We start from the raw sequence: 25,840 nt of genomic DNA, 5'->3' as shown, positions 1-25,840 counted from the left end.
ATAAAATATTCCAGAGGTTATGGAGTGTAATTCCAACTCCCCATCTTTAAATCTTTCACGTGATTTTAAAGCCACTCACTGTTGCAGCCGCTGCTGCCTCTAGTGCCTGCGCGTTCTGGACTGTGCTGACTTGGCCCTCCATGGGTTGCCCTTCCTGATAGTGAATGGAAGAAAGAAGGGGAAAGAGGAAGAAAAACAAAAGAGAAAGGGAGACGAATGGAGGGGACATGGGAGGATGAAAGATGGTCAGAGAAGGGAGAGGGAGTGTCTTTAACTGAACTGTACTTTGACGGACTGTAACATCCTAACAGTTGTCTGCCGTACATGCAAGGAGAATTTTCAAGTAGCCTCAGTGCATGTATGCCAGGTTCCTACATTTTATCCATATATTTAAGTACAGTTGCATAGCCACAAAAGACAAAGATATCCTAAGAGATAAGCTCCCACATTCACAAGCAAAGATTAGTCTCCTTTTAGATCCAAACTCCTTTAATCAGATTGATGACATTACTGTCGACCAATTCACCGTTAATTACATCTCTGCTTCTGCACTTTGGCCACCAAGGAAAGGCACAGAAACAAGTTCAATAACGGATGGCTTCTGTGCTCCTACATGGGCTGACAGTACCCAAGCGGGATGTATTTATTTTACAATAGTATCTACACACCGGTTTTCTAATGCAGAATCAGAGCTAGAGCCAGATCTTAGAGGCAAGCAGGCATCACCTCGTGTCCGGTAAAACCCTCTTGTCTTACACACGCAAAGGGGTTTCAGAGGTCATGCCCCAGTGTGAACCTATGTATCCAAGATCAAGATAGAGCCTACAGCTTTTGAACTACTAATAGTTGTAATCAGAAATACCAAAAACAGTCACCCACCAAATGCTTTCTCCTTAAATATTGATGGCGAAGGACCAAGGGTTTAACTACCAGCATCCATGGCACACACAGCAGCGCAACCACCACCAGGAAGCACTGAAGCCCTATCTGTGGAAAAAACAGAGACACGGTACAAGGTGATGCAGTGAATGTTCCATTCCTGCTAAGGTACTTTACAGAACAGGTCTCATGCACATTGCAACTTTCAACTGTGAATAACTCCATAAACAAGTGTTTCCCTGGTACACAGATCCTTCAGATCCTGTTATAATTATCGCTTCCCAAACCAGCAGACTGAACTGTTCTTATTGTTTGTCTGAAGCTGCATCACCTCAGGCTGTGTTCGCATCAGACTGTACCCCCTAAGCCAGGGAGGCGTGGTCATCACTCGGGTTAGAGACCTCTAAGTGGATTTGCAGGCAAAAGCCGTTTGGCAGGTGGCACTCTCTTGAGTCTGTCCTGGACTAGTGTCTTAGCACAGAGTTAGATGGCACTATGCTACTGAAGTGGACATAAAAAAAAGTAAGTCCTAACCACTTCTGGTTCCTAAAGAACCCATGGTACTTTGTGACAAATAGGATAGGGTATTTGGTGTCTTGATCATGCTCAAGATCTGATAGTTACTTTCAGGAAGACCTGGATTCTTCCTGGGGAAGTTACTCTTTGCTTCCCTTCTTGAGGACTTTGTGTAATGTTTTAGTTCAAAACTGTTTGTTTTCACTCCCAGGGTAGGAACACAATTGCCACAAAAAGAGCCTCTCTAACACCTCAGGGTGCTTCAGGATAAAGTGTGCTACCCTAAATCACTAGGTTCTTGTTTCATGTTTTATTTCCTCTGCAGTAGTTAAGCTCTTTGGAGTGAAAGCCTCTCTCTCATATTACAAACGATCATTCACCCTGTATCATTGTAGTGAGACCACATACCTGTCCTTTATAAAGCATCTTGATACTGGGATCGGCATAGGAGAAAAGAAACATGTTGATAAAATGGATTAGAAGGCTTGGTGCATCCTTTGAAGTGTGAGCATCATAGGCCGACCACTTGTAGAAAATTAGGATAACAAGGTAGCCAAACAATGACGACATGAAAATCATTTCAGGAATAAACCCAAGATAGATGTTCAGTGGTTTCTTGAAATAGCTACAGAGAAAGAAGAATTAGAGAGTTTGACATATGTTAGAGCATCACCACATATGACTGGAGTTAGATAAACTTAATGCAGACTAAGACAGTGACATTAACTTTTAATGGATAATACAAGAGGAAGAGTCTTAAAACAAATGAATCTTGAGTTTTTGCATTTCTAACCATCTTCAGAGCTAAATTTTTGATAAGAAATATTTGATATGCAAATATAGTCTCACAGGATGAGACATATCCATAATGAAATGTTTCCTGACTAATGAAATAACTCATGTTGAATTCTCTCCATTTTAAAACCTGCTGCAAGATCCACAGTCTTAAAGGCGTAAGGAGTTAGATGAGAAAACCTAAGAATCTAATCTCATCCCGATAAATCTAATACAGACAGACAGACATTCTGCACTAGTAGAAGTGTATTGTCCTAGTAAAAACAGAACACAGAGCACTCACATGTGGTTGAGAAGGCTCAGTGTGACACCGAAAAGCATGTGGATGATGCCAAGAATCACAGACATCTTCATCTTAAAGGAGTTGAGGAAGTTCAGCTTGTTGCTGGCAATATTCCAAATCTGTCACAAACAACATGGATTCAATCCGAATTAATGAGCGAAAGGAAGACAGATGAACCAAAGAAGCATTTACTTATGTTAAACTGCACAGCACAAGATAGCTAACCAGGAACAGAAAATAGGCACAGACAAACACTATAAATTTTACCAATACATTTTAAAATAAAACATTCTATCATCTGTTGTTTCTTCATTTACCAGACAACCTCAAATTCAGGGACTGTGGTTTCCCTTGTAACAGCTGATCTTATCGGCACCTAAGCAGAGCAAGGTCTGAGCCTTGCTCACTTTTAAGGTGGCCAGCTGTGGCAGGAGAAAAACTGAGAACTCCAATCTGTGACGTTGCCTGAGAAAGAATCTTGCAGTTCCCTTTTTGAATACAGTTCTGGCCTCTAACACCAGCATACCCCTCTAACGTCAAATGCAGGATCAGTTCAAATGCAAAGAAATTCTTAAGGGCAGTTTTCTGAATCCAGGTAGCTTATAAAGAGATAAGTCAAATGGTGTTACCCGGAAATACACATTTCCAAGGCACATGGGTGGCTTTTAGCAGAAGAAGAGACAACAAGTTTACTAGGAAATGCATGACAGGCTCTCAAGCCTAATGCCAAACCTAACTCCAGTGCTGTGGGATACTGCAGCCCTAAATAGCTAGGTAAAGGGGGTCAACGAAAGAGACCTTCAGAACTCCTACTTGTCACCATTTCAGTACCCAGAAACCATCACACTAATAGGTGACATATTAGAGATAAGTAATGGAACCCACTTCACTGTCCATCCCAGTGTTTTCCGCAACAGTTACTGCCCCGAGTTTGCTAAGAGAACACATACACCTTTAGCTTTTTTAAACCATGCTCCAGAAAGTTACAGAAGCCAGAAAAGTGTCTAAGGCCACGTGTATCAGAAGGAAAAACTCTTACCGGGTCGATGCCAAACGGATACGGTCCATTAAAGACCCCTGCCACGGCAGGATTCAGCTGCAGGACAGGGGTGTTCTGAAGCAACTCTTCTCTGTTTGGGTTCAAATAGATATAAAGCTTTACAAACTGTAAAAATTGTACTCAACAAAAAATGAGAACACAGAACACCAGCTTCCTCCTGATCCGTGAAGGGGAAGTGCATCTCAGTACAATGAATGGGAGCATTAGTTATCCTTGTGCCACTTGGGAACCTGCCTAACGAACCAACGTTTCAGCCTCCACATGCAGTTCAACGCCCATGTGAGACTTAGGGCAGGACTGTCCTGCCTGAATCTGAATAACCAGGCTCTTTGGCAAGACAGCTAAATAACTATTTTGGGTAGAAGGGGATCACCAGTGAAATGCACACATAGGAGGAAGGGAGGAAAACTACAGGCAATTTGCTTCTTTCCATGCATTTTAATAGTGCGTCTAAGGCTCTGTTGGGGGAGCTAGACCAGGAAGAGCCAACTGACACCCAGTTTATCCAAAGGCCATTTTCACTTAAACATCTCCAGCTCTTTGTATTTCTTTTACACAGCACATGGCTTCGCTCCCCCCAAGAAACGTTTCCTAAAGAAAGAACACTGCTGACGTTCCTGCCATGCATACATTCCTATGCAATTACAAACCCTGAAAAACAGATTCAGGAACTCAGCCCTATGGTTTTACTTCTCAAGCACCTAATTACTTACGTCCAGTTGCCTTTCGAGAACATTGGCCGGACGCTCCACGATGAGCCAAACATATTAAGTGCTTTGGAGAAGCAGTCATTGTAGATAAGGCCGGTGTACATGGAGAACACTCCCATTAGCAGAATGATGTACCGACCAGTAAAAATGGTATTGAACATCTGTTTAATAAAAGAGTCAGTGAGGACAAGCACACACAAAAACAGAGGCTGAAACCACCCAATTCCAGGGCCCAGACTGCCAGTCCTGGACTAAAGCCACTGAGCCTTCGCCATTCTATGGCAAGAATTAAGGACGCAGGGGTTACAAGCACAAGGACGACGCAAACTGAGCCCGGAGGACAGATGGCCAGCCTACCAGAGTGGATTAGGTGGGACTGTCTCACCTTCCAGCTCAGGGGCCGTACAGAAAATATCACATTTGATGAAATTTCTTAACATTTCAGTGTGAACAGGTGCCGGGGAGATAGTCAGAGCCTGGGCAGGTGCTGTAACAGCTTCCCCCATGTGTTTCAGTCCTCACAGATCTGTTCGTCAATCCAAGACCTAAGCGAGCACGACCAACTTCACCAAGTTATGGGAATGTTTAGGACAGTGGGCCGTGAGTGAGAACACATCTGACTGCAGCTTAGTCGCTGCCTTACAACCACCTGTCATGGGAACTGGCACCCCCAGGGGTGAAAACCTCACAGCTTAACCAGCAAACCGTGGTCTGTCTGAATCACGGTTTCAGACACTTACATGCAAACCAAAGGAATCCCCACAATTCTGAGAAAGGACATTACTCATCATCTTGTGGTCTATGGACTTTTGTTTGCTATTAGTTTGTTCATGTTCTTGACAAACTGGACGTGAAAAAAAAGATTGGTATGAATGGCAGTTGGAGAGGGACGGGGGGGGGAAGAGGATCAATTTAGGTCTCTTTGCTTTAATACAAAACTGAGCTTGACCTCGCTCTTTACCTCATTGTCATTCTTCTGTGACAGAATGCGACTTTCCCTAACCACCATCCACACGGCAATTAACGTCATCAGGATTCCGTGACCAAAGTCTCCAAACATCACAGCAAACAGGAATGGGAAAGTGATAATTGTGTACGGAGCTAGAAGGGAGGGGAAAAAAGACCAGACATCTCTCTGTTTGGCTCTCTGGTTCCACTTATTTCATTAGCAATACAATTCATATATTCATTCCCATCTTCCAAACAGGATCAACCTCCACTGGAGATACTGGAAGAAACTACATCACCATCATGGGACTTATAAAAGCAGCTCTGTTCATGTGTGGAAAGAAGCTTCCAGCAACAATTAACTAAATTGAAAAGGAAAGACATTTATATCCTCTCTGATGCTGGCAATTGCTAGCCAATCTCCCATCCTCCTCAAGTCTCCGATCTGTGCCCATGCTGACTGCTTCTTCTTTCCCAACACATCCATATTTCACCTTAATCATCTTCCCTGTGGAACCCATGGATACCCCACCATCAAGACACTGAGAAGTAGTGAGACTGAAGACAGGCTCTAGAAAACCCATCTGGAACAACTGTGCACTGATCACTAGTCTGGGCTGCGCAAGAGAGAGACTGGACTATGTGTGACCTCAATCATCTCTGCCTCTCTCAATGGTAAGAAACGCTTTTCTCTAGTCTCTGGTCCAATTGGTTCCCAGATGACCTGACTGCAAGGTCTCATTTTTACTTCTTTAAACCTGGCACATTAACAAGTATCCTCAGTTGCTAGAAACAACTACTTGTGCTACTTCTAGGAGATCATGGAAACAGACTGAAATTGCCACCTTCACACAAGCCTGCAGCAGCTTGATGGGATGCAGTCGCTCAAGTACCCGGAAGCTACAAGGTACTAAACCTTTTAATCTAAACACAAATATGACTACAAGGGGACAGGAGAAATTAAGTCATTCACACCTTTAATTTATAAAATACGACAGATTGCTCTATTGGAGTACCTCTACCTACCAGGTGTGCAAATTTAGAGTTATTAAAACTTGATTTTTTTTAAATGTTCCAACGAGCCCCAGCCGCCAGTCAAAAAGGTCAAGCACCTCTTGATACTCGATCATGTCTCTGATGGTTAGATGCAGGTTTGATGGTAAAAGCAGGTTAGACAAACACCTGTCAGGGATGGTCTAGATAATGCTTAGTCCTGCCATGAGAGCAGGGGACTGGACTAGATGGCCTCTCGAGGTCCCTTCCAGTCCTACGATTCTATGACCTATTTCTACCTGCTGCTATATTCTGAGCTGCTAAATCCACACCTGCCTTGAGTCTGGATTTTGCAGCCCAGTACTCTTGTAAAGCAGACTACCATCATGACAATTTAGCCTGAAATCAAAGTTTTCTGATAAGACTGATCTCTCAGAGCACTTCTGCATTTGCCACTCCAGGAAATGCATTTTACACTCATCCTTGCTTTGAACTCTACCTCTTGGTTTAGTGCCCAGAAAATAGCTCTTTGCTGGCAAGGGTTTATCATTAAGACAATTTTGAGCGTAATGGGGTAGATTCTGCATTAATGTACAGATGATTGGGCCTATACATTTCCAGAAATAGCCAGCAATAACGTTGGTTTTACAATTCACAGTAACAGAGGCTACGCTTGCTCAGATAGCGGAGTCAATCCTGTGCAAGGGCTTTGCGTATCAGGAGAGAGACCAGGCCACCCAGTCACCAGATCAGAGGGATGAACAGGCAGATTGCGTGTTTACCTGGATTTATCTCCCGGTAAGTTCCAATGCCATATGCATCTACTATATTCTGAAAGCCAGAAGTGAACTTGTTGGTTTTGTTGTAAGTTGGCGGGGTCTGATTGGTTTGCATCCTATTCAGGATGGATGGAACGGTGGATCCGCTGTGCTCCTGTATTAAAAACAAACAGAAACTGAGGTTAGCGGTGACTCCTTCCCTAGACAAGCCAAGTACAGAGGGGCAGGTTTACTTCGCTTTGGCATCAGGAAAGCTGCAGGGAACTTGCATGTATGTGGTCCACTTGCACAATGCAGGAACACACTGCAGCCTTAGGAAAAAGTTCCCCCTGCCTTTGTGACCCCCTGTGTGCCCCCCCCTCCAATATTCTCCCCCATTCCGATTTCTCCTGTCTGGGACATAAGTCACAGGCATTAACATTTAGGAACCGTACTGGGTGGATGGGCAGCCCTGAGGTGGGGGCATATGCAGGACTCTGTTAATGACTCCCATCAACTAGTTCTTTGATCTATAGCCAATTACAGAGGTGGCTGCGGCTGCTGGCTCTGCTAACCAGATGCCAGGGACTCTGCGTGTTCCCCATTCTGATTTTCCAATTTTCCCCAAAACCAATAAGGTTCTCAACCCCTGATGCCTAGAACATTGCCTGACATTTTGGAATTGACTGGACGGACAGTCAAAAGTTATTGCATTGCAGAGCGACAGAAATGCTGTAAGAATGGAGCTTGGCCAGACAGGTCTGTAGGTGAGTAAGTGTGCTACTGTGCCTGACACGCCACTAGTCACGTCTCATCAGCTGGGAGTCGAGCACCCAGGTCCCAGGTTTCACCACTCAGACATGGCACCTACACAGCATCTGACTTGCTTAAGAGGCAGATCCGACGGACGAGCCATTATTTGAGGCTCAGTGCCTGCTGCTAAGAAGCATAAAAGCTTCACTTCAAAACTGTGTCTATCTGAGGTAACGATAGAAAAGCATGTCGACACTGGAAAATGATTTTGCGCAGAGGGTGTGTTCCTGTTTGATCATGAATCGAGGCAAGTGCCCTAGTCATATGAGGAGAGAATACACAGGAATCTAGATTAAAGATCTTGTTTGCTTTTATGGTTGAAGGACTTGAGATCAAAGAAAGATGGTCTGAGTATGGGGGAAGGATTCAGAACGAGGGGAGCCAATCATCCAGGGCCTGACCCTCAAGGAGTTCAGAACCCAAAAGCATGTTCGGGTTTTGCAGGAGCGAGACCTATAGGTCAGGAAGTAGCTCGGAAACTGGTGGGTTTCATAAAAATGCTGACGACAGGAATCGTATTTCACTGGTGGACTTTGTGTCTCTGAGGAGGGATGTGTCTCCGGTGCCAGCTGCCAGGTTCCCTCCAAGCATTTCTGGAGGGCAGTTGGTGGGTGGGCTCCTCATTGGTTGGGCTTGCCAACTTGCAGAGCTCTAGTCACCTCTGTCCAATGAGCAGAGACAACCCAAGCTGCAAGCAGATCAGCAGACTTGCCCAAGCAAAGGAAAAGGCGCAGATATTGTTCTGGATAAGTTATCTCCATGTTTTGACTTTATGGCATTACATGCCCATGCCCAAGCAAGCAACCAACTCTGAAGCATCCCCAATGTTTGTTCAGTCCATCTCTCCAACAGCCAGCATTTTCTGGAGCTCTGGGGGAGTGCTTTTCTGGTAACCATAGTTGCTACAGATTAAAAAAAGTATTTTTATATACAGCCTAAGGGATGCCTTTCAAAACTCCACAGTCCAATCGGGCTCCTCAGGTGCAATGATTCGTCAGGGTTCAGCTGGCTGAAGGAGGCTGGTCTGTTGAGACTTGCATGGGAGGTAAGTGACAACTGCTGCAGTTCGAAAGCGAGGAGATACTCACAGTGCCTCTTCTGAGAGCAAACTGGATGGAATCGAGGTCAGCGACAGGGCACCAGACTTCAGCAATCAAACACTTCTGGGTCACGTCAATGTTACACAGGTTCAGAGTATGGTAGATAGCCTTCATCTTCCGCACTTTGATGAACCAGACCCGGATAGTTTTAGCAGCTGCCTGCAGGACCCGCTGGCGATGATCCTCCGTTTGGTTCAGCACCTTGCATGGAAAAGCGGGACAAAGACAGCAATGAGGGATTCGGTTGCAATTTGTAGCACACAGTAGGGTACAACACAATAGTGGCTAGTGGCCAGGGCATATGGACAAGCCTGAGAGCCCAACGCCCCCTCCCTGCTCTATGTTTGGAACATGCTCTCTAGTCTCCTCACATGCACCCTAGGTTAGCCAAAAGATACTCCTGGAAAGAAACATACAAAACAGCTCTAGGCCATTTTCCTCCCGCCCCACCTCACCCCCAGCAGAGAATTCCAAGGGAAAAAGGGAGTTTTCAGATTCCCCAAGTGGAGATTTTTTTCTCCACCCAGCTTTAACTGACATTTGCTTTAGAAGCGGCAGAGAAATGACTGCGTGCTGTGCACTGCAAGAGCTCCACCTTGGGTGGTAGGGGACGCAGGGAGCTTATGTTTAAAGGGTCAGAATTCATTCACATTTGGCTCTCAAAACTGGCTGAGCAGAGGAAAAAAAGAGAGAGAGAGAGAGAGAGAGAGCGCGAGTTCTTTGGCGGGGTCTGACTGGAATGTGCCTCCAGATCCGTCCAAGACCATTTCAGAGACTCTAAAGCCTCTCGAGTTCAAGTGGAAATGGCAGTATGTGACCAAGCGATCATGCGCAGCTTGGAACTCGGTTGCTCCTGCATTCTCGCCCATTTTCTGATTGCTAAGCAACTGGTCTCGGCAGCTTCATGCTAGGAGAGTTGGCATCTGTAAAAGCAGGGCCCTGCAGTCAACGCCTTTCATTGTAGTTTTGCATCTGATTCCTCTCTTGACATTTTATTTCCATAAATCTCTCTCTCCATTAAATCCCCTTCAATCTTCCTGATGTGCATCTTGCTTCCCTTTCCCTAGATTTAGCGGTGACAGAGCTGGCACCAGGCAACTTACAGGTTGCTGATTCAGCTCTCTGCTAACCACTTGTTTATTCATTGCTTTCACTGACCCCAGAGCTGCAGCACAAGAGAACAGTTTTTAATACAGCAGATCTCCAGGACACCGTGCTGTGAAAGTACACAGACAGGCAGAAAACCTCTGGCAGCATGAACTAATGCTGGCCTTTTAATCAATCTGGGAACACAGATATGACCATTTTCATCTACAAATGTCAGAGGGGGAGCCGTGTTTGTCGCTTTTTACAGATCCAGACTAAGAGTCCTGTGGCACCTTATAGACTAACAGACGTATTGGAGCATAAGCTTTTGTGGGTGAATCCCCACTTCGTCAGACGCTTACGCTCCAATATGTCTGTTAGTCTATAAGAGGCCACAGGACTCTGTTGTTTTTTTCATCTACAAAGACCCTAAAGAAGAGAGCCTCAGACCATCATGCTTCTAGCTTTGAAGACATACACTCCTCTCTTACTCCCTTGCTTGCTAGTGTGAATTTTGATACCAATGCTAGTATTTACACAGACAGTTATTCACTCAGCCTCCTGAAAAAATTAACCCTCCCTAACTAGGAAGCTGAATGGAACCAAGAAGAGAAACAAAATTAGTCTCGGATCTTGCGATTGTTTAATCTCATAGCAGGTTCTCCATCTCGTTTAACTGGAAACTGTTAGCACAAGCCATATCTACATCTCGCCTGGCCAATTAGTCTCAGACAAATGGGAGCCACCCAGCACTCCGTAGGCTAACGCAGCAGCATTACCATTTGAAGATCATCAATCCTGGTATTGACTCCAGAAGCCATTTCCTTCCTCTCCTGCGGTGTCTCTGGGCAAGGGTAGAGGGAGGCACGGAACCTGAATCGTTTAAGACAAAAAGCCAAATTGATACATCCTGCTCAGTAAAGGAGTGTTTTAAGATAATGGGCTTTGCCAGTGAAAATGTCTAGCCGTCATTCACCAAGGCAGACGGCTACAACACAAATTTGCTCAAGGCCAAACCATTATCTGACCACACTGGCTTCTATATCCAAGTCAAGCCCTTGACATTAACATAGTACATTTTGCAGGTGTAAAATTCATTCTGAGCAAGAGAAAAAACAACAAAACTGAGAAAAAATATGTTGAGAACTTAGGTAACAAAACAAGTCTCAACAGCACCTTTAACTAGTAATCAATGGTGCATTTGACTGACAGCTATTACACCAATGTAACTGCCCTTCAGACGCCCTGGCTTCCACCAATAGGAAATGTTTCTGATGAGAAGCACGAGTTCATTTCAGTATGTGATAACTTGATCGCTTTCACATTTTTTCCTATAACAGCAAAAGCAATTCATCCACTTTATGGATTAAAAACTTGGGGTGGCTAATTTGGTTGTCCAACAAACTTCAGTAACACATATCATGTGCTGATGTTTATTAGGTTTACTATGTCAAGGTCAACTAAGGATTTCTATTATGCTATTCTTTGCATCATCCTAGATTTTCTGATTAATACAGGCTTAAGGAACTGTTAAAGTACATATTAAGACACTCCATTTGTTTTTCAAGATGCATTACAAATATATGAACAACCTGATTTTCAGAAGTGCTGAGCACAGCTGAAAAATCAAGCCGCAAGTCTTTTTAAGTCTGATTTCTTCTTACCCTTCACAGATTTTCTTGACTCTATTTTTTAGCTGATCACCTTGGAAAAAAATAATAAACACAGACTTGTGCACGTAGTCTCCCTAGAACAGACAAACACAGATGCAGTGTAAGACCCGAGTACTATACAGGAACTAGTCATTGTAGCAAATTACCACACAGCTCCGTATTTTCCCTGTTGCATGTACGAATATACAGGAAATTATAGCTGCACGCTGAGTCAAGAACATACCCTAACACGGTCACAAAAAACTCACTTTGAAAGGAACTCTCTCTTAGCCTTGGTCTACACTGGGGGGGTGGGGAAGAGGAGATAAATCTAAGTTACGCAACTTCAGCTACATGAATAACGTAGTTGAAGTCGATGTACTTAGACCTACTCACTGCAGTGTGCTCGCTGCGGTGAGTCGACTGCTGCCGCTCCCCCGTCAACTCTGCCTGCACCTCTCGTGGCGGTGGAGTACAGGAGTCGACGGGAGAGCGCTTGGGGGGGGGGGGGTGTCGATTTAGCGTGTCTAGACTAGACGCGATAAATCGACCCCCCGCTGGATCAATCGCTGCCCGCTGATCCGGCAGGTAGTATAGACATACCCTTAGTTTAATGGTCTCTCTGTACTAGAGCTAAGTGCTCTAAATGCTCTATTTGCTTATCAGAGCTATACAATCTGTGCAAGAATAAATTGGAAAATCAGAAGTTTTTATTGTTTAACATTTGGCTGCAGTTAGGTGTGTATTACTATCTCTTCCACTCAGCCCCACTCTGACTTAAAGCAGCAAGAAAAGAATGAATGGAAATAAGGTGATGTATGTGGTATATTTAATTACAAGAATGCCCAAGGCCTAAAAACCTGGAATTCCCCAGGGAGGTTCACAGCACATTCTTTGGGCAGCTGTTTGGATTTAGATATTAACAAATGCAGGAAAGGGGAGTTAGATAAGATGTTGTTCTACCTTACATAGGAAATTTAGCTTCATGTTTCTGAGAATAATTACACTAGATGTAACCTCATTGTCCAACACTTCCTTAAATTAAGAATATAGTCCCTCTCCGGCAGACAGCTGGTATTCAGTTCAGCAATCAGTAGAGCAACACAGCAACCAAATTCATCGGGAAAATAGGACATAAAGACTGGAAACATCATTCAGTTGTTATTTCACTGCAGCCCACAGTCCTTCTTTTGCTAATTCTTAACTGAAGCAGCTATGGAGCTGCAGAGTTTCCAATGTTTGGGTACTATACATCAGTGCATGCCACTAACAACATCAAATAAGCATCCTTCCTAGTCAGAATGTTTACCATTTAAATTGTAAGGAAGGCCAACAGAACTAAGAGCTACTAAAAGACCTTGAAGCTCACATTTGGTGACCATCTTTAAAAGATTAAAAGGAAAGATTTTTTTAAAATAGTGCAAGAAAGACTCCAAATGAGCAACAGATTCTACACAGAGACTTCCAAACTGGTCACCACTACCACCCAAACAAGGCAAGAGGTGCTCAGCCTCCGCTGCAGAGAGGAATAATACTTACACAGTCCTGTAGATGGGCATGGCACTTTAGTAAAGGAGTCCCTATCCCAAAGAGGTTACAAGTGAAGGCCTTGATCCTGCAACTCTAGCCCTAAGACAAGAGGGGATGACTAACACAAGGAGCAGGCAGGGAGGACCGTAGTGAAGACGGTGCAGTCATGCACGTCTCAAGAACATGCAACATCAGTGAACATGCAATGCAGGTGAAAAACAACTCTGAACTCAGGCTGTTTCAGGGGGAACCCGCTTCTCAGATACAAATGCCTTTGTTATTTCCGGACCTGATCCTGCAATCAACTCCATGCACGTAGATAGGGTGAAGAGGCCCACCCTCACAGAACTCATTGCAGAATCATGGCCCAAGTCTGACTGTACATTTGTTACTCATTTGGGATCTCACAGTATTTTGCCTCCATGAAAAGCAATTCATTTTACCGTCACAGGATCCTCCAGAGGGATTTCGATTTCAGCCTGACGCAGGAACACGTTTCCTCGACACACTCGCCACAACATGCGCTCGAAGGTAGGGATTCGCTCACGGTTGATCACGCCAGCCACAAATCTGCACGAGGCAGAAAAACTGTGGATTAGGTTGCTGCCCCTAGTAATGTTTGTAGAGCACAGACACAAAGAACCTGGAGCTGCAAGAGGTTAACTGGAGGCTAGCTAATAAATCAAGGTTTAAAGCTACAAAATCCAGCCGACTTGTTTTTGGTTAGTTCTATAATCAAAATGGGATGGACAGACGGACGGACGCACACACACAGGAAAGAGCTAGAACATGTCAAAGGCTGTATCCTCCATCCACTTTGAGAGCAAGCCTTACTGTCCGCAGACTAAGTCCCGTACTTACAAAGTACAAAGCACTTTACAGTTTGAATGCATTAGTTTCCCCTTCAGTCATAGGGCTTCCATGCCTGTTGCTGTCAGTTTCACGCTGCTCCTGTAACTTCCACGCCAAGGACTGTACAAGGCAGGAAGGCCAGCAACAAGCTACGCAGCTTTCAAAGACCATAGGCATTTGCTTTAGAGGAGACCACTGGTGCAAACTCCTAGGTCCTGGTAAAGTGGTATGACAAAAGTGCTTATGGCTTCTACATTTCTGTTTCAAAGGTGACCTGGAATCAACTAATGAAGAGGGATAAAAATAAGTGGCCTTATTGTCAAAGATGCTACGCTCCTATTGACTAATGGAAGCTCTGAATTTTCTGTAAGCTTGAAAATCAGGCCTCAAATGCTTATGGAATAGGCTAGCTCTAGGTTTCTGTGCTGGTATGCAAGACACCAGAGAAGGACTTCCTCTTTCAGCTACTTTCTCCCTGGGCTGGGGGGGGCTGGAAAGTTAGCAGATGCGGGGCGGGGAAGGATGGAGACCCTTACTAGGTGATTGTGGATTGGCACGGATAGGGTGGAGGTCCTCGGGGCTGTGTTTGAAGTCCTCTGGATTCCAGATGGGAGAGAACAATTAAGGCAAACAGACAAAACAGAAAGCAGAAAAGTTGCCATTACCCAAGTCGCAGAGGGGCAGCTCTTCCGATCTCACTTGGCTCCAGGAGCGAAGACGATTCCTCCAGCAGGTCTGGATCCGCCATCTGCTGATGATGCAATTCAGCCTGAATTCACAAATCAATTAATATCTAATGAAACTAGTTAGTGGCATGCAGGGAACGAGGAACCAGGAGACAGTTTCCGGGGGGGGGGGGGGGAAGATACCCCCAAAGGACGCCAAAAAAAGAAAATGAAATAACAGAGACCAAGGGTCACACAAGGGAGGGGAAAAACAAGAGGTAAGCAGAATGGCTCAGCAAAGCTTGTGGGGAAAAGGGTCGAGAGACTGCAAAAGAAAAACAAGATGCTTGTGGGATATATAATTCTGCAGATGGGTGGAAGTTCAATTTTACCCAAAGTTATGTTCCCAAAAATGTTCTTAACTTTCTGAATATGGTGTAGAGTCCCAACATGCTTCCATCACTACTTTCTGAACTTAGGGAAAATGGATGAAGAGAGGTACTGATAAATATTCATGTCTGTACCGTGCTGCTGCTGCGTTTCTGTGCATGGTCTATATATTTACCAGCGGCCACGGGCGTTGCAAACATGGGTTGCCTTTTGAAGTGGAACAGCCGTCAGAATCCTTTCACTCTCTCAAATTCAGTCCACTCTGGCCAGATTCAGAAGAACGCTGCCCAGGCAACATTTCTGTAGTAGGTCCAGTTGATTAAACCAGAAGGAAGTTTGCACTTCTGCTGCACCCAAGACAGCACGCTTTACAGAACTTTAAACATGACACTATCCCAGGGAGGAGCGCCCATAGTATCCTTTCATTCTAAAGCTGGGTGACCTTAGCTTAGTCCCTTCACCTCTCAATGCGAAGTCAGTGGCAGAGCCAGTAATAAAACCGGAGAGTCCCGGCTGCTAGATGTCCTGTCTATCCAGGACTCTGGCTCTCCCTCCATACGTGCACAATGCCTATAACTTGAAGAATGCATTTTTGCGAGTGAATACCCTTTTTTTCCTCCCTTGTAAGATATTCAGCACCTAGATAAATATATATGGCAGTGATGTACATAGACCCAATACCACCAACTATGCCAGTGCCACCAATTCAAACAAGCACATGACTTGACTTGCTGGTCATCATGGAAAGGGACATCCAAATACAGGAGAACCTGCTTCAAACACAGGAAAGAAAATTCACTGACCGCACACCCCGAGTTGTCACCTACCATTCCACAATGGAAGCCATGTGGTGTATCATCAAACAACTACAATCCACACCTGAGGGGGGTCACATCTGAAAAGAAATCTTTCCTGACTCCCTCTTCTTGTCTTTGAATAACCCCTCAACTTCACCATGCTCATCATCAGAAGCAAGCTCCCCAGAAACCAAGACACTCAAAGCGGCACCAGACCCTATCAGAGTAACAGATACAAAACCCGCAGATGTACCTCCACTGCTACAATGATCAATACCCCCACAACACACCTTTCAAGATTCATGGGTCCTAGACATGCCTGTCACAACATGCAGTGTACCTCATCGAATGCATCTAATGCCCCAACAACAACTATATGGGTGAAGCCAGACAATCGTATGCTCTCAAACTAACTCCCACAGAACAAGGATAGAAGACAATAACACCATATCGCTGGTGGGTGAACACTCTTTACAAACCAGTCACTCCATATCTGATCTTTCAATACTTGTCCTCGAGGGAAACCTGCACAACACCTTCTAAAGGCAAGCCTGGGAACTCAAATTCATAAGTCTGCTAGACACCAAAAACCCAGGGACTTAACGGGGACAATAGTTTTATGGCTCAGTACAACAATCTGTAAACACACCACACTTCCTACTGCCCTTAATGGCCCAATTCAAACCCTTTATGCATAACAATCTAATGTCCAACTGCCCGCTTCATTTCAAGTGACCACCTCCAACATTCATGACCCCTTCTGCTTGTCTCACCTTGTATTTAGCTCAGACACTCTGCTTCTTTCCCGAGACCCTGAAGTGCTCTGAATAGCTTGAAAACTTGTACCTTGCAGCACCAGAAGTTGGTCCAGTACAAGATATTACCTCACCTACCTTCTCTCTCTCATATTAAAATGGAAAACTGTAAATTAGTCACAATAAATAGAAAGTAATTTACGGGCTGAAATTCCTGGGAACATAACTTGAAAATATTAGTGATTCAAATTAGGAAGGATGTTAATACCACATCCTCTCACAGAGCATTAACACAATGCATCAGTAGGAACTCTGTCCCAAAATTTCCACCCCTGCAGTTTATAAAATGAAATGGAGAAATTAAGGAACTCTTCTGTGCCAAAAAGGACCAAATGCTACCCTGAGATGTGCACAGGGTTTCCAGTTGATTTCAATGGGTGCTCCCTGCACACACATGAAGGCAGAATTTGTCCCTAAAGATGCAAATTGTGTGTACACTACAGTCTTGTAAAAATGTTATGCAAGTTTACAAGTGCAGGCACAAAATCCATCTGCCCACATATTGTCATAATGAAAAACCCTGGAAAGATATTTTACTTGCCAATCAAAAAAGGCCACTTGTTCTGGGAGAGAATTTTGCCAGGCTGAGGTACCACACACAAGACACAGCTCAACTGCCTGCTCATGAATACTTAGCTACAGTTCACAAAAAGTAAAAGTAAATGACAAAATTAAGGTAACCATCAGTGTACTTCCAAAGAGTGATAAAGAAACGTTCTCCCTTATAAGCCAATCCATTCCACCAGTTTAGGCATTCAATCCAAATAAAAGTAAACTGTGTGGAAACCTTAACGTTTCATAGAGGAACAAGGACCCCAAATCAACACACACACACCCCAGACTGAATGACTTTAAATTACTTTTTAAAATTAAAATGGCACAATTCCTAGATCTAACAAAATTATGGAAAATAAGATCAATTCTACCAAAGGGGCTTGTATTGCATTTGTTAGTAGATTGCTAGATTTTTGTAAGGTATGTGTTAGACTAGATGAGGCCTGCCTCATTTTTGACAACACATTTTATATTTAAGAGTATTTGTCAAGGCAGAAGGATAGTTTCTTGCTTAAACACATCTGTGGAAACAGCTCTGGTACTTGGCTATTAGCTAGGCTAGTCAGGGATGCCAGCCCATGCTTTGGTGTCCCTGAGCCTCTGACTGCCAGATGCTGGGACACAATGACGGGGATGGATCACTTGATAACTGCCCTGTTCTGTTAATCTTGGTAACAAATCCATCCTCTGGCAGGGTCGGTTATTACATGAAATGTAACTGTAGCAGGACTATTCAGGCTACTGGGAGTTTGTTAAGGAAGGAGAGAGCTGTTCAGACACAATATAGGAAGATGGAGGACTGGCCATCCCACAAGGTCCTTTCTGATCATAATTTTCACCAGTTTGCAGTAGAGTATCACAGAGCATCAGAACTCCAAAGAGGATTTTATCTTATTCTGAATAACAAACACCCAAGCCTACACTCTCTTATGTATATGACTATATAAATTAGAAAGATGGTGGGAATGACATCAAATAATCATTTAAAGCAACTTTGGAGTATCAGTCTCACAGATTAGGAGTCCCTTAATTTCAAGGTCCAAAATTAGAGATTTAGCCATCTTCCTTCCCTTGATTAGTGAGAAAACCAAATCTTGAATGAGAAACAGCAAGAAACAAGAAATTCTGCTCTGCAAATGCGCTCGACAGGTGTAAGTAGCACATACAATTCAAGCCCCTTCACCTTCATTGTCACAAGAAATGAAAGGGATTCAATTCACCATCTAATTTACTAATCCAGAGCCCAGAGGAGGATGATAGATGCAAAACAAACTAAAGAAAGCAGATGGTGAGAGGAGTTAGAGGAAAGGGAGACAGGGGACTGCATGCCATTAACCATTACTTTTCCAGTCTTCTTTACGCTTTCATATTCTAGGATGCTTATGGTAAAAGATTCAGAGAAATCTCTCCAGCTCATACTGCTCTTCATAAGCAAAGACAAGAAGACTGAGAAAAGGATCATCATCGTCATCAACAATATATATATATATATATATATGCATGTGTTATGTAATGGTCAAGAAATGGCTACATTGGAGACGTGTCATTTTGTTCTTTTATGACTAATATTCTATTCATTCTCCCTCCCCCTCTACTGTTTTTCCAGAATGTGCAAAGATCGAGTACAAAGTCATTTCAACTGTGAGCCATTTCTTGTGTAACTAATTACTACGAATAACTGAGAATACACAGACTTTTAGTTACAGATGAAAAATGTCTTCAAGTGTTGAAGGCACCGTGCAAAGATGGTATTTTCAGTGAAGAAATAAAACAGTGATTGGTGATAATAGCTGGACTGCACAATCTAAAGAGTCTCAAGAAGTCTCTCCAAAGGCCGATAACATCCATTGAGCATAGTCAATGTGTGTGCGGCGTAAAGTTACGTACACTGTCAACAGAAGTAGTTAGCCCTAAATGTAAAACATTCAATGGAAAGTAACACAGTGAGTATTTATCCTGAAACCGTATTACAAATCTCAATGTGTTATTGCTTTCCTGTAATCTACATGCTGCAGTGTAACATCTGCTGCTCCAATTGGTTGATAGGAGGGATAAATATTTATATTAAATTTTGCCTGGTTGAGGTGGTGAGCCTCATGGGAACACTTGTTACAAATACCTTTAAAATGGGCAGAATGACCCACGGTTTGTGTTTCAACATTACATGGATTTTGATCTGATTAAACTGAAATATGATGTTAATCCGGTACCTGAAGAAAAGCATTAGCTAGGTGTTCTTTCCTATATCCTGTGTTAGTGTCAGTACCCGGAAAAGAGGTGCATTAGTAATGATTTTATACAACACTAATTGCACTTGCTCTGTGTTTTCTATGTTCAATTAGAACAGGCAGGCAAGAACACTTGTTACTTACTGCAATCAAGCAGTAGATCATCAGGTTGTCATTGTTTGTCCAAACAGACTCACCAAATGGAATCAGCAACTTGCAAACTGACATTCAACACTTGAAGAGGAGATAATCATACAGTACCCAGCCCGCTGGCCGATCACGGCCAGTAGCACCCATGTTATCAGTCATGATGCATGTGAGAGTCTGGGCAGGACAACCTTAACGGTAACTCATCTGCTCATATAAAAACCATGCCTGCACCTGAGGAGAATAGTTAGATAAAGTTTTCAGGAGGCCAATTCTGCAGGACTATGCACTTTGTGCCTTTACAATCAGCCAGGCACAAAGCTCTTCAGCGCTCCATGGCCAACTCTGCAATGCATCACATACTGTGCAAAATACTTCCCTCCCCCTCTAAGGTGGTACATGGCCAGTTTCCTCTCCTGAGAGAGAGCCAGACTGTAATGTGCTTATATATGTTTAATAAGACAAAGGCATTTTGTAAAGATCACCTGGGCTCTTCATCAGCAAGTTTGAGTTTTGCTTTGCTGCTGTACCCAGGGTGACAGCAGGGCAGCATTTCATTGGTCTGGAGAAAGTGCTTGCAATGCTGCTGTCAAGCACTGGTCAAAATGAACACTAACCCAAAGGCCCAACTGTAGCCCTAAATCAGGGGTTCTCATACTGTCAGCCTCCACCCCAAACCCTGCTTTGCCTCCAGCATTTATAATGGTGTTAAATATATTTAAAAGTGTGTTTAATGTAGAAGGGGGGGGCACCCAGAGGCTTGCGAGGTGAAAGGGGGGCACCAGTACAGAACTTTGAGAACCTCTGCTCTAAATGGTAGCACTGTCCTGAACTTGCCACTGAGCATTTTAGAGCTTGATCAAAACCTCACTACATTTGACTGGAGTCTTGCTATTAATTGCAAAGGGTTTTGGATCAGGCCCATCATGACAAATCTACAGAATCCAAGTTTAATATTCATCCCTCCTAACAGAGGATTTCTGGGGTTTACTTACATACTTGCACCAAGCAGAAAACGGCATATTGGAGGGGGAAACGGCCTACTGACCTGCTTAGGTTTTTCAGAAGCCAGGAAACAATGATTTATTTAGAACCTGTCTCCATACAATTAATTCTAAGTTTTTACTGGGAACACACACAGTAAATATAAATAATTAGAAAATGTAAAAGCCATGATTGGCTGTGTGCGCATTGCATGAAAAACTGAAAATGATTTGAGAAAGTTTCTTAAAAACCAAAAAAAGTATAGAAATGAGTCATCCAAAACAGCAACTGAAAAATAACACTCTTGAGAATAAAAATGGCAATTTGTGACAATAAACCACCAGCTGTTTCAGCGCTAAACCCCCCTGATATTCTGACCTCATCAAAAAACTGCTGAGTTTTGCGCAGTATACATTTTAATTCGGTCAGCTCTAGGAAGTTTCTCTTCAGAGCTTCCTGGTTTGTGTTGATCTCTTTAAGCTCATTTTCAATTTTCTCAAAGTTTGCCTGGGGAAGAAAAGGAGAGGAAAACAAATGTAAAATAAACCTAAAAATAAATGCTATTTAGCCCTAATAAAGCACACAGTTCAAAGTGTGCTGTGCAAGATCTTTTCTTAACTGCATTCAGGTTACCCATAACTACTAGATGCTGCCTGCATCCTGTCTTCTTCACCATGCATCTTAAAACATCAGATTATTATAATGCTACTCTAAATAAAAGGATTAATAATTAGATTCTTTATGGATTGAGGAAGGCTTCTACAAACTCTTCCAACACAGTATAAACTGGTGCAACCTCAGCAATTTAGAGGAGTTGTACAGTAACTCCTCACTTAAAGTCCTCCTGGTTAACATTTCCTTGTTACCTTGCTGATCAATTAGGGAACATGCTCGTTTAAAGCTGTGCAATGCTGCCCTAGAACGTCGTTTGGCAGCTGCCTGCTTTGTCCATTGCTTGCAGGAAGAGCAGCCCCTTGCAGCTAGCTGGTGGGGGCTTGGAACCCGGGTGGACTGGCAGCCCCCACCCTCACCCAGCAGGCTATCAATTGCTGGCAGTTCAGCTGTCCCTCCCTCCACTGCCATGTGCTGCTCCTGGGAGCCTCTTGCTTGCTGTGCAAGGGAAGAGGAAGAGGGGGGCTAATGTCAGGATGTCCCCCTCCTCCCAGCTCCTGTCCCCTCCCTGTCCCACCCCTTCTCCACATAGAGCAGGGTGGGGACACAGAGGGAGGGAGAGAGCTTGCTGCACACAGCTGCTGTCTCAACTTCCTGAGAGTGGCGTCAGCGTACTTAAAGGGGCAATGCGCATCTCTCCCCCCTCCCCCCGCCATACACAGGGTGTGTGTGCGCCTCTGTCTGCCATGCTGTCTCCCCTCCCTCCATTCGTGCTGCCTTGTAGAGTGCGAGGCTACATTAACAACAATGGGTTAACCCTTGAGGGCTCAGCCGAATGCTAGTTCATCATTTAGCAGTAAGGCATTCCCTGGGAAATATCCCACCCTCTAACTTCACCACCTCAACCAAGCTTCACAATCAACATTGCTGCATACAGTATTAAATTGTTTGTTTAAAACGTATACTGTGTGTGTGTGTATATATAGTTTTTTGTCTGGTGAAAAAAATTTCCCTGGAACCTAGCCCCCTCCTATTTATATTAATTCTTATGGGGAAATTGGATTCGCTTAACGTCTCATTTTTCAGGAGAATAACTACAACATTAAGCGAGGAGTTACTGTACTAGTTTACATGAGTTCTAAATCTGGACCTTCGTTTTTAAAAGTAAGTATTCATTTGCATCTTATACATACACACATTGAAGTTACAGCAGACTATGCAAACCCCACAATGCTTATAGGTCGGATCCTCAGCTGGTATAAATCGGAGAAGCTACACTGAAGATAATAGAGCTTTGTTGAATTAAACCGGGGGGGGGGGGGGGGGGGATCTGACCCTGTACGTTCTTACTACTAAATTCCAAAGAACTCAGTTATTGAGACTAATTAGCACAACTTCTGCTATCTAGACTGAGATACTAGTTCAGCCTTAATGAAACACTGTTACCTCTAAATCGATCATGTCACGGGGGAAAGGCACCTCTGGGTTCTCACCGGTGTCCAGGATTGGGATGTTCGCTTTTTTAATCTCCTTCTCAACAAACCCTAAAGACAGAAAACATTTCACGGTGAGAATCACTATGAGAAACAAAAGCATGAAACTGCAACATCAGTCTCTCTGCACCTTCACCTTCCCCATCACCTCACCTGACCAGCAGCTGCATATCCCGCCCCCACACACATCCATCCTATCTGTAGCAGAACTCCATCAGAATACAGCTCATGTGGTTGCTTTAAAAGATCCACAAGTTCTCTTCTCCACAGGAAACAAACCTTTCCAAAAGCAGCCTAGCCTACTGGGAAACGAATGGTACCTTACCACGAACACAACACTGAGCTATGGCCCATTATTTCAAACGTTTAGGCTGCTTTCTTCCCTTAAAGCTAGTCTAGAATTAGAGGCATGCATCAAAGTAAAGCAAGGACATACTGAGTTTCCGGTCCATCTCCTCACATCTCCTGACTTCATTAACAAATTTACGCTGGAACACATTCACATCAGGGTTCAACTGCAAACAGAAACACACATTTCCTTAGGAATGTTTAAATGTGAAGGGTCATGATTACTAGTTTATCAGGGTTGTGTGGGGTTTTTTTGGTAAGTGGTGGTTTGTTTTTAAAGAATGATGCAAGGAAAGTGTACAGCAGATATGACTGTTGTGCAGCATAACCCACTTTACTGATAAGTAACAACTAGGTGGATGTGTGTGCCTGTGGCACAAGTGGACACTGAGATAGCAAAGATGAATTATGACACTTGACCATATAAACAGCAGCCAGGATCTTAATGATCTGATGCACTTTACTGACACAGGAAAGCAGCCACTTACATCACGGAACTGAACCTTCCCAAGCTCTCCTAACTCGCTGACACAACAGTATGCAGCTTCCGATTGGAGGAAAAGCTGGGCCAGGGTCATCTCCTCACTGCGGAAAAGCTCCCCCATGATGAAAGGCAAGTGTCGGTCAAACCAGGAGTGGAATTTTAACCCTAAAATAAAAAGGTTGTAGGGTTTGAGAATGTACAGCAGAGTCTGAATCCCACATTTGTGAAAGGACAATTTGCCTCCTACAGTCAGAGGAGAAAAGGTATAAAACACAGTCCCATGGAATAATTCTACACACTGCTTGTAAATATTTTGACTTAAAAATAATACAAGAGGAAGTGATGATTCTTTCATAAGATGCTCGAGAGGTCAAGTAGCTCTTCAGCACCTTCTGATAAAAGGCTATTTCATAACTTTCTAAGGAAACACCTCAGTGAATCATGATAGATCTTACTCATTGAGCCGTGGTACAAGGGAGGGGAAACCGGTTACGTCACATGGTCTGCAAAGCACCAGGGATAGTTAACACACTACAAACAATTCTTTCTTCAGCAATCTAAGAACTCTGCTCTTCCGGGGCTGTCTCTTTCTGCTCTAAGCCTTGCCCTTAGAGTGCAGCTCTCCGAGGCAACCCAACTCACACGGTATCTAAAGGCCAAAGGCTGCCTATTGAAGTGTCATCCGGGAAGCAGTTGACTTTCAGCTGACAGCATCCCTGAACTGGCAGGGAAGAGTTCTCCCATGAACAGACGAGCATTACCATTACACAACACTAGTGCAGTTCAGGAAATGCAGCACACTGAATATTGGAGTTATAGTGCATCACTGTCGGGGTGGAGAACACATTCTTTTGCTCTTCTCTTCATTCGGCTGCTAGATTTTATATTTCCACCCTGCCCACTACAGACTATTTGGAGGTCTGTCAAATTATCATAACAAGCAGGGTAGTGCTTCTCTCAACACAGGTTTTAAAACACAAGAAATACCACACAAGAGAACCTGGCACTATCAGTGGTCCTGAATTATTATTGGCTCAAATTAGCTGAGCCTATTAGACCAAAATGAAAATGAATGACGCTTTATTTCAGTTCTAGCTACACTGATTTCTGACTTCACATTGCTGAGTGGAATTAGCTGCTGGTACGACACATTCTCTCTGTGTGGCCGCAGGTGTTGTTTGTAATTATTCTGTCTCTGCCCAAATGCTGTGTGAACAGGAGCATGTAATTAAAAATCCATCCACAAACACTGTATTTCCATTTTGAAATCTGCAGAACAACAAGCCTTGAAACGGACTGGATGATTTGTTTGCTTCTGGGTTTATTCAAAATACGTTTTTTAACTGGAATAATATACCTTACAACACAGGTATGCAAACTAGAATGATAACATAGGTATTCATAGCGAAATCGAATAAAAACCCTACAGAAAAGCATTGTGTGACCATCAAAGTAAACAACAGGTTTAGACAGTAACACAATCTGCTTCTTAGACTCTGGAAGCTATTTCTGTTGCGGATGCGCAAAAAGATGGAGCCTGGGAAGGCACAGGCAGAACCAGAGGCTCCCGAAATGCGGCAGATGCCCAGTCCTGGCACCCAGCGCGCAGCACCCTTGGGTGCAGGGAAGGGCATTTCAGGGGCACCGAGGGAGATGAGCAGGAGCAGCTCTGAGGACACAGATTAATTAGCAGATTTCTCCCCCCCCTCCCCCAGCAGGGCAGACTGGAAATCAAGGGGGGGGCTGAGCTCCACCACAAGCGCCCCCCCCTCCCCACACCTGGGGGCTCCCCATGGGCTCTCCTAGAGGGAACCCCGCCCCCCAAGCGCCCTGCAGAGCGGGGTGACCCCAGCCCCGCCCCCAGCTCACCCCGCCCCGCCCCCACTGCCCCGCGCCACCTGCCGCAGCGGGACCCCCCTTTACCTGCAGCCCACTCCAGCCCCTACTGCGGCCGCCGCAGCATTAGCACAGCCGCCGTGACGTCACCGCGCACGCGAACGTCCTCCCCCCCCCGCCGCCGCGCCGGATCACGCGAGGGCGTCTCCTAGCGACGGCCCGGCGGCCATCTTGTTCCCCTTTGGGCGGCTGGACCGGAAGTGCCCGGAACGGGGGGAGGGGCTGTAGCTGGGGGAGGGGGAGACAGGCACTCGCGACCCCTGGCGTCACAGCAGGGTCCGGTGACATCACGGCACAGTGACGGTCCGATGCAATATGATGACGTCATGACAGGGCAGGCTGTGCACTTCAGCGTATTGGACTCAAATATTGCGTCGGGGAGCACGACGCAGCCGCAGCCCCTTGCATTACAGCATCCCCCGGCGCACCAACGTGCGATGTCGCACCCACA

General features: G+C 44.5%; 1 protein-coding gene across 5 annotated transcripts in view; it reads right to left on the bottom strand.

Annotated features, from left to right (window-relative positions):
• The window catches only part of ATP6V0A1 (ATPase H+ transporting V0 subunit a1), a 46,742-nt gene extending 21,173 nt beyond the window's left edge, over positions 1-25,569 (bottom strand). For 2 of the 5 annotated variants that reach the window (XM_034756216.1, XM_034756217.1), the window contains exons 1-17: positions 25,417-25,569; positions 23,498-23,658; positions 23,098-23,176; positions 22,615-22,712; positions 20,935-21,063; positions 14,641-14,744; positions 13,567-13,693; positions 11,606-11,688; positions 10,721-10,814; positions 8,844-9,056; positions 6,967-7,117; positions 5,205-5,344; positions 4,247-4,404; positions 3,513-3,603; positions 2,474-2,592; positions 1,804-2,020; positions 880-987 (exon numbers count right to left, since the gene is read on the bottom strand). In XM_034756216.1, the coding sequence (XP_034612107.1) occupies positions 880-987; positions 1,804-2,020; positions 2,474-2,592; positions 3,513-3,603; positions 4,247-4,404; positions 5,205-5,344; positions 6,967-7,117; positions 8,844-9,056; positions 10,721-10,814; positions 11,606-11,688; positions 13,567-13,693; positions 14,641-14,744; positions 20,935-21,063; positions 22,615-22,712; positions 23,098-23,176; positions 23,498-23,614 (2,028 nt within the window). In that variant the 5' untranslated portion in view covers positions 23,615-23,658; positions 25,417-25,569. Of the gene's footprint in view, positions 1-79; positions 155-879; positions 988-1,803; positions 2,021-2,473; positions 2,593-3,512; positions 3,604-4,246; positions 4,405-5,204; positions 5,345-6,966; positions 7,118-8,843; positions 9,057-10,720; positions 10,815-11,605; positions 11,689-13,566; positions 13,694-14,640; positions 14,745-20,934; positions 21,064-22,614; positions 22,713-23,097; positions 23,177-23,497; positions 23,659-25,416 lie in introns of all 5 variants that reach the window. The other 3 variants (XM_034756218.1, XM_034756219.1, XM_034756220.1) reach the window with 2 other exon arrangements.
• Between the last annotated feature and the right edge of the window lie 271 nt (positions 25,570-25,840).

The sequence above is a fragment of the Trachemys scripta genome, chromosome 23, assembly GCF_013100865.1.
Source record: "Trachemys scripta elegans isolate TJP31775 chromosome 23, CAS_Tse_1.0, whole genome shotgun sequence".
Classification (NCBI taxonomy): domain Eukaryota; kingdom Metazoa; phylum Chordata; order Testudines; family Emydidae; genus Trachemys; species Trachemys scripta.
Note: the sequence above shows the minus strand (reverse complement) of the source record. Positions and strands in the feature narration are given on the sequence as shown.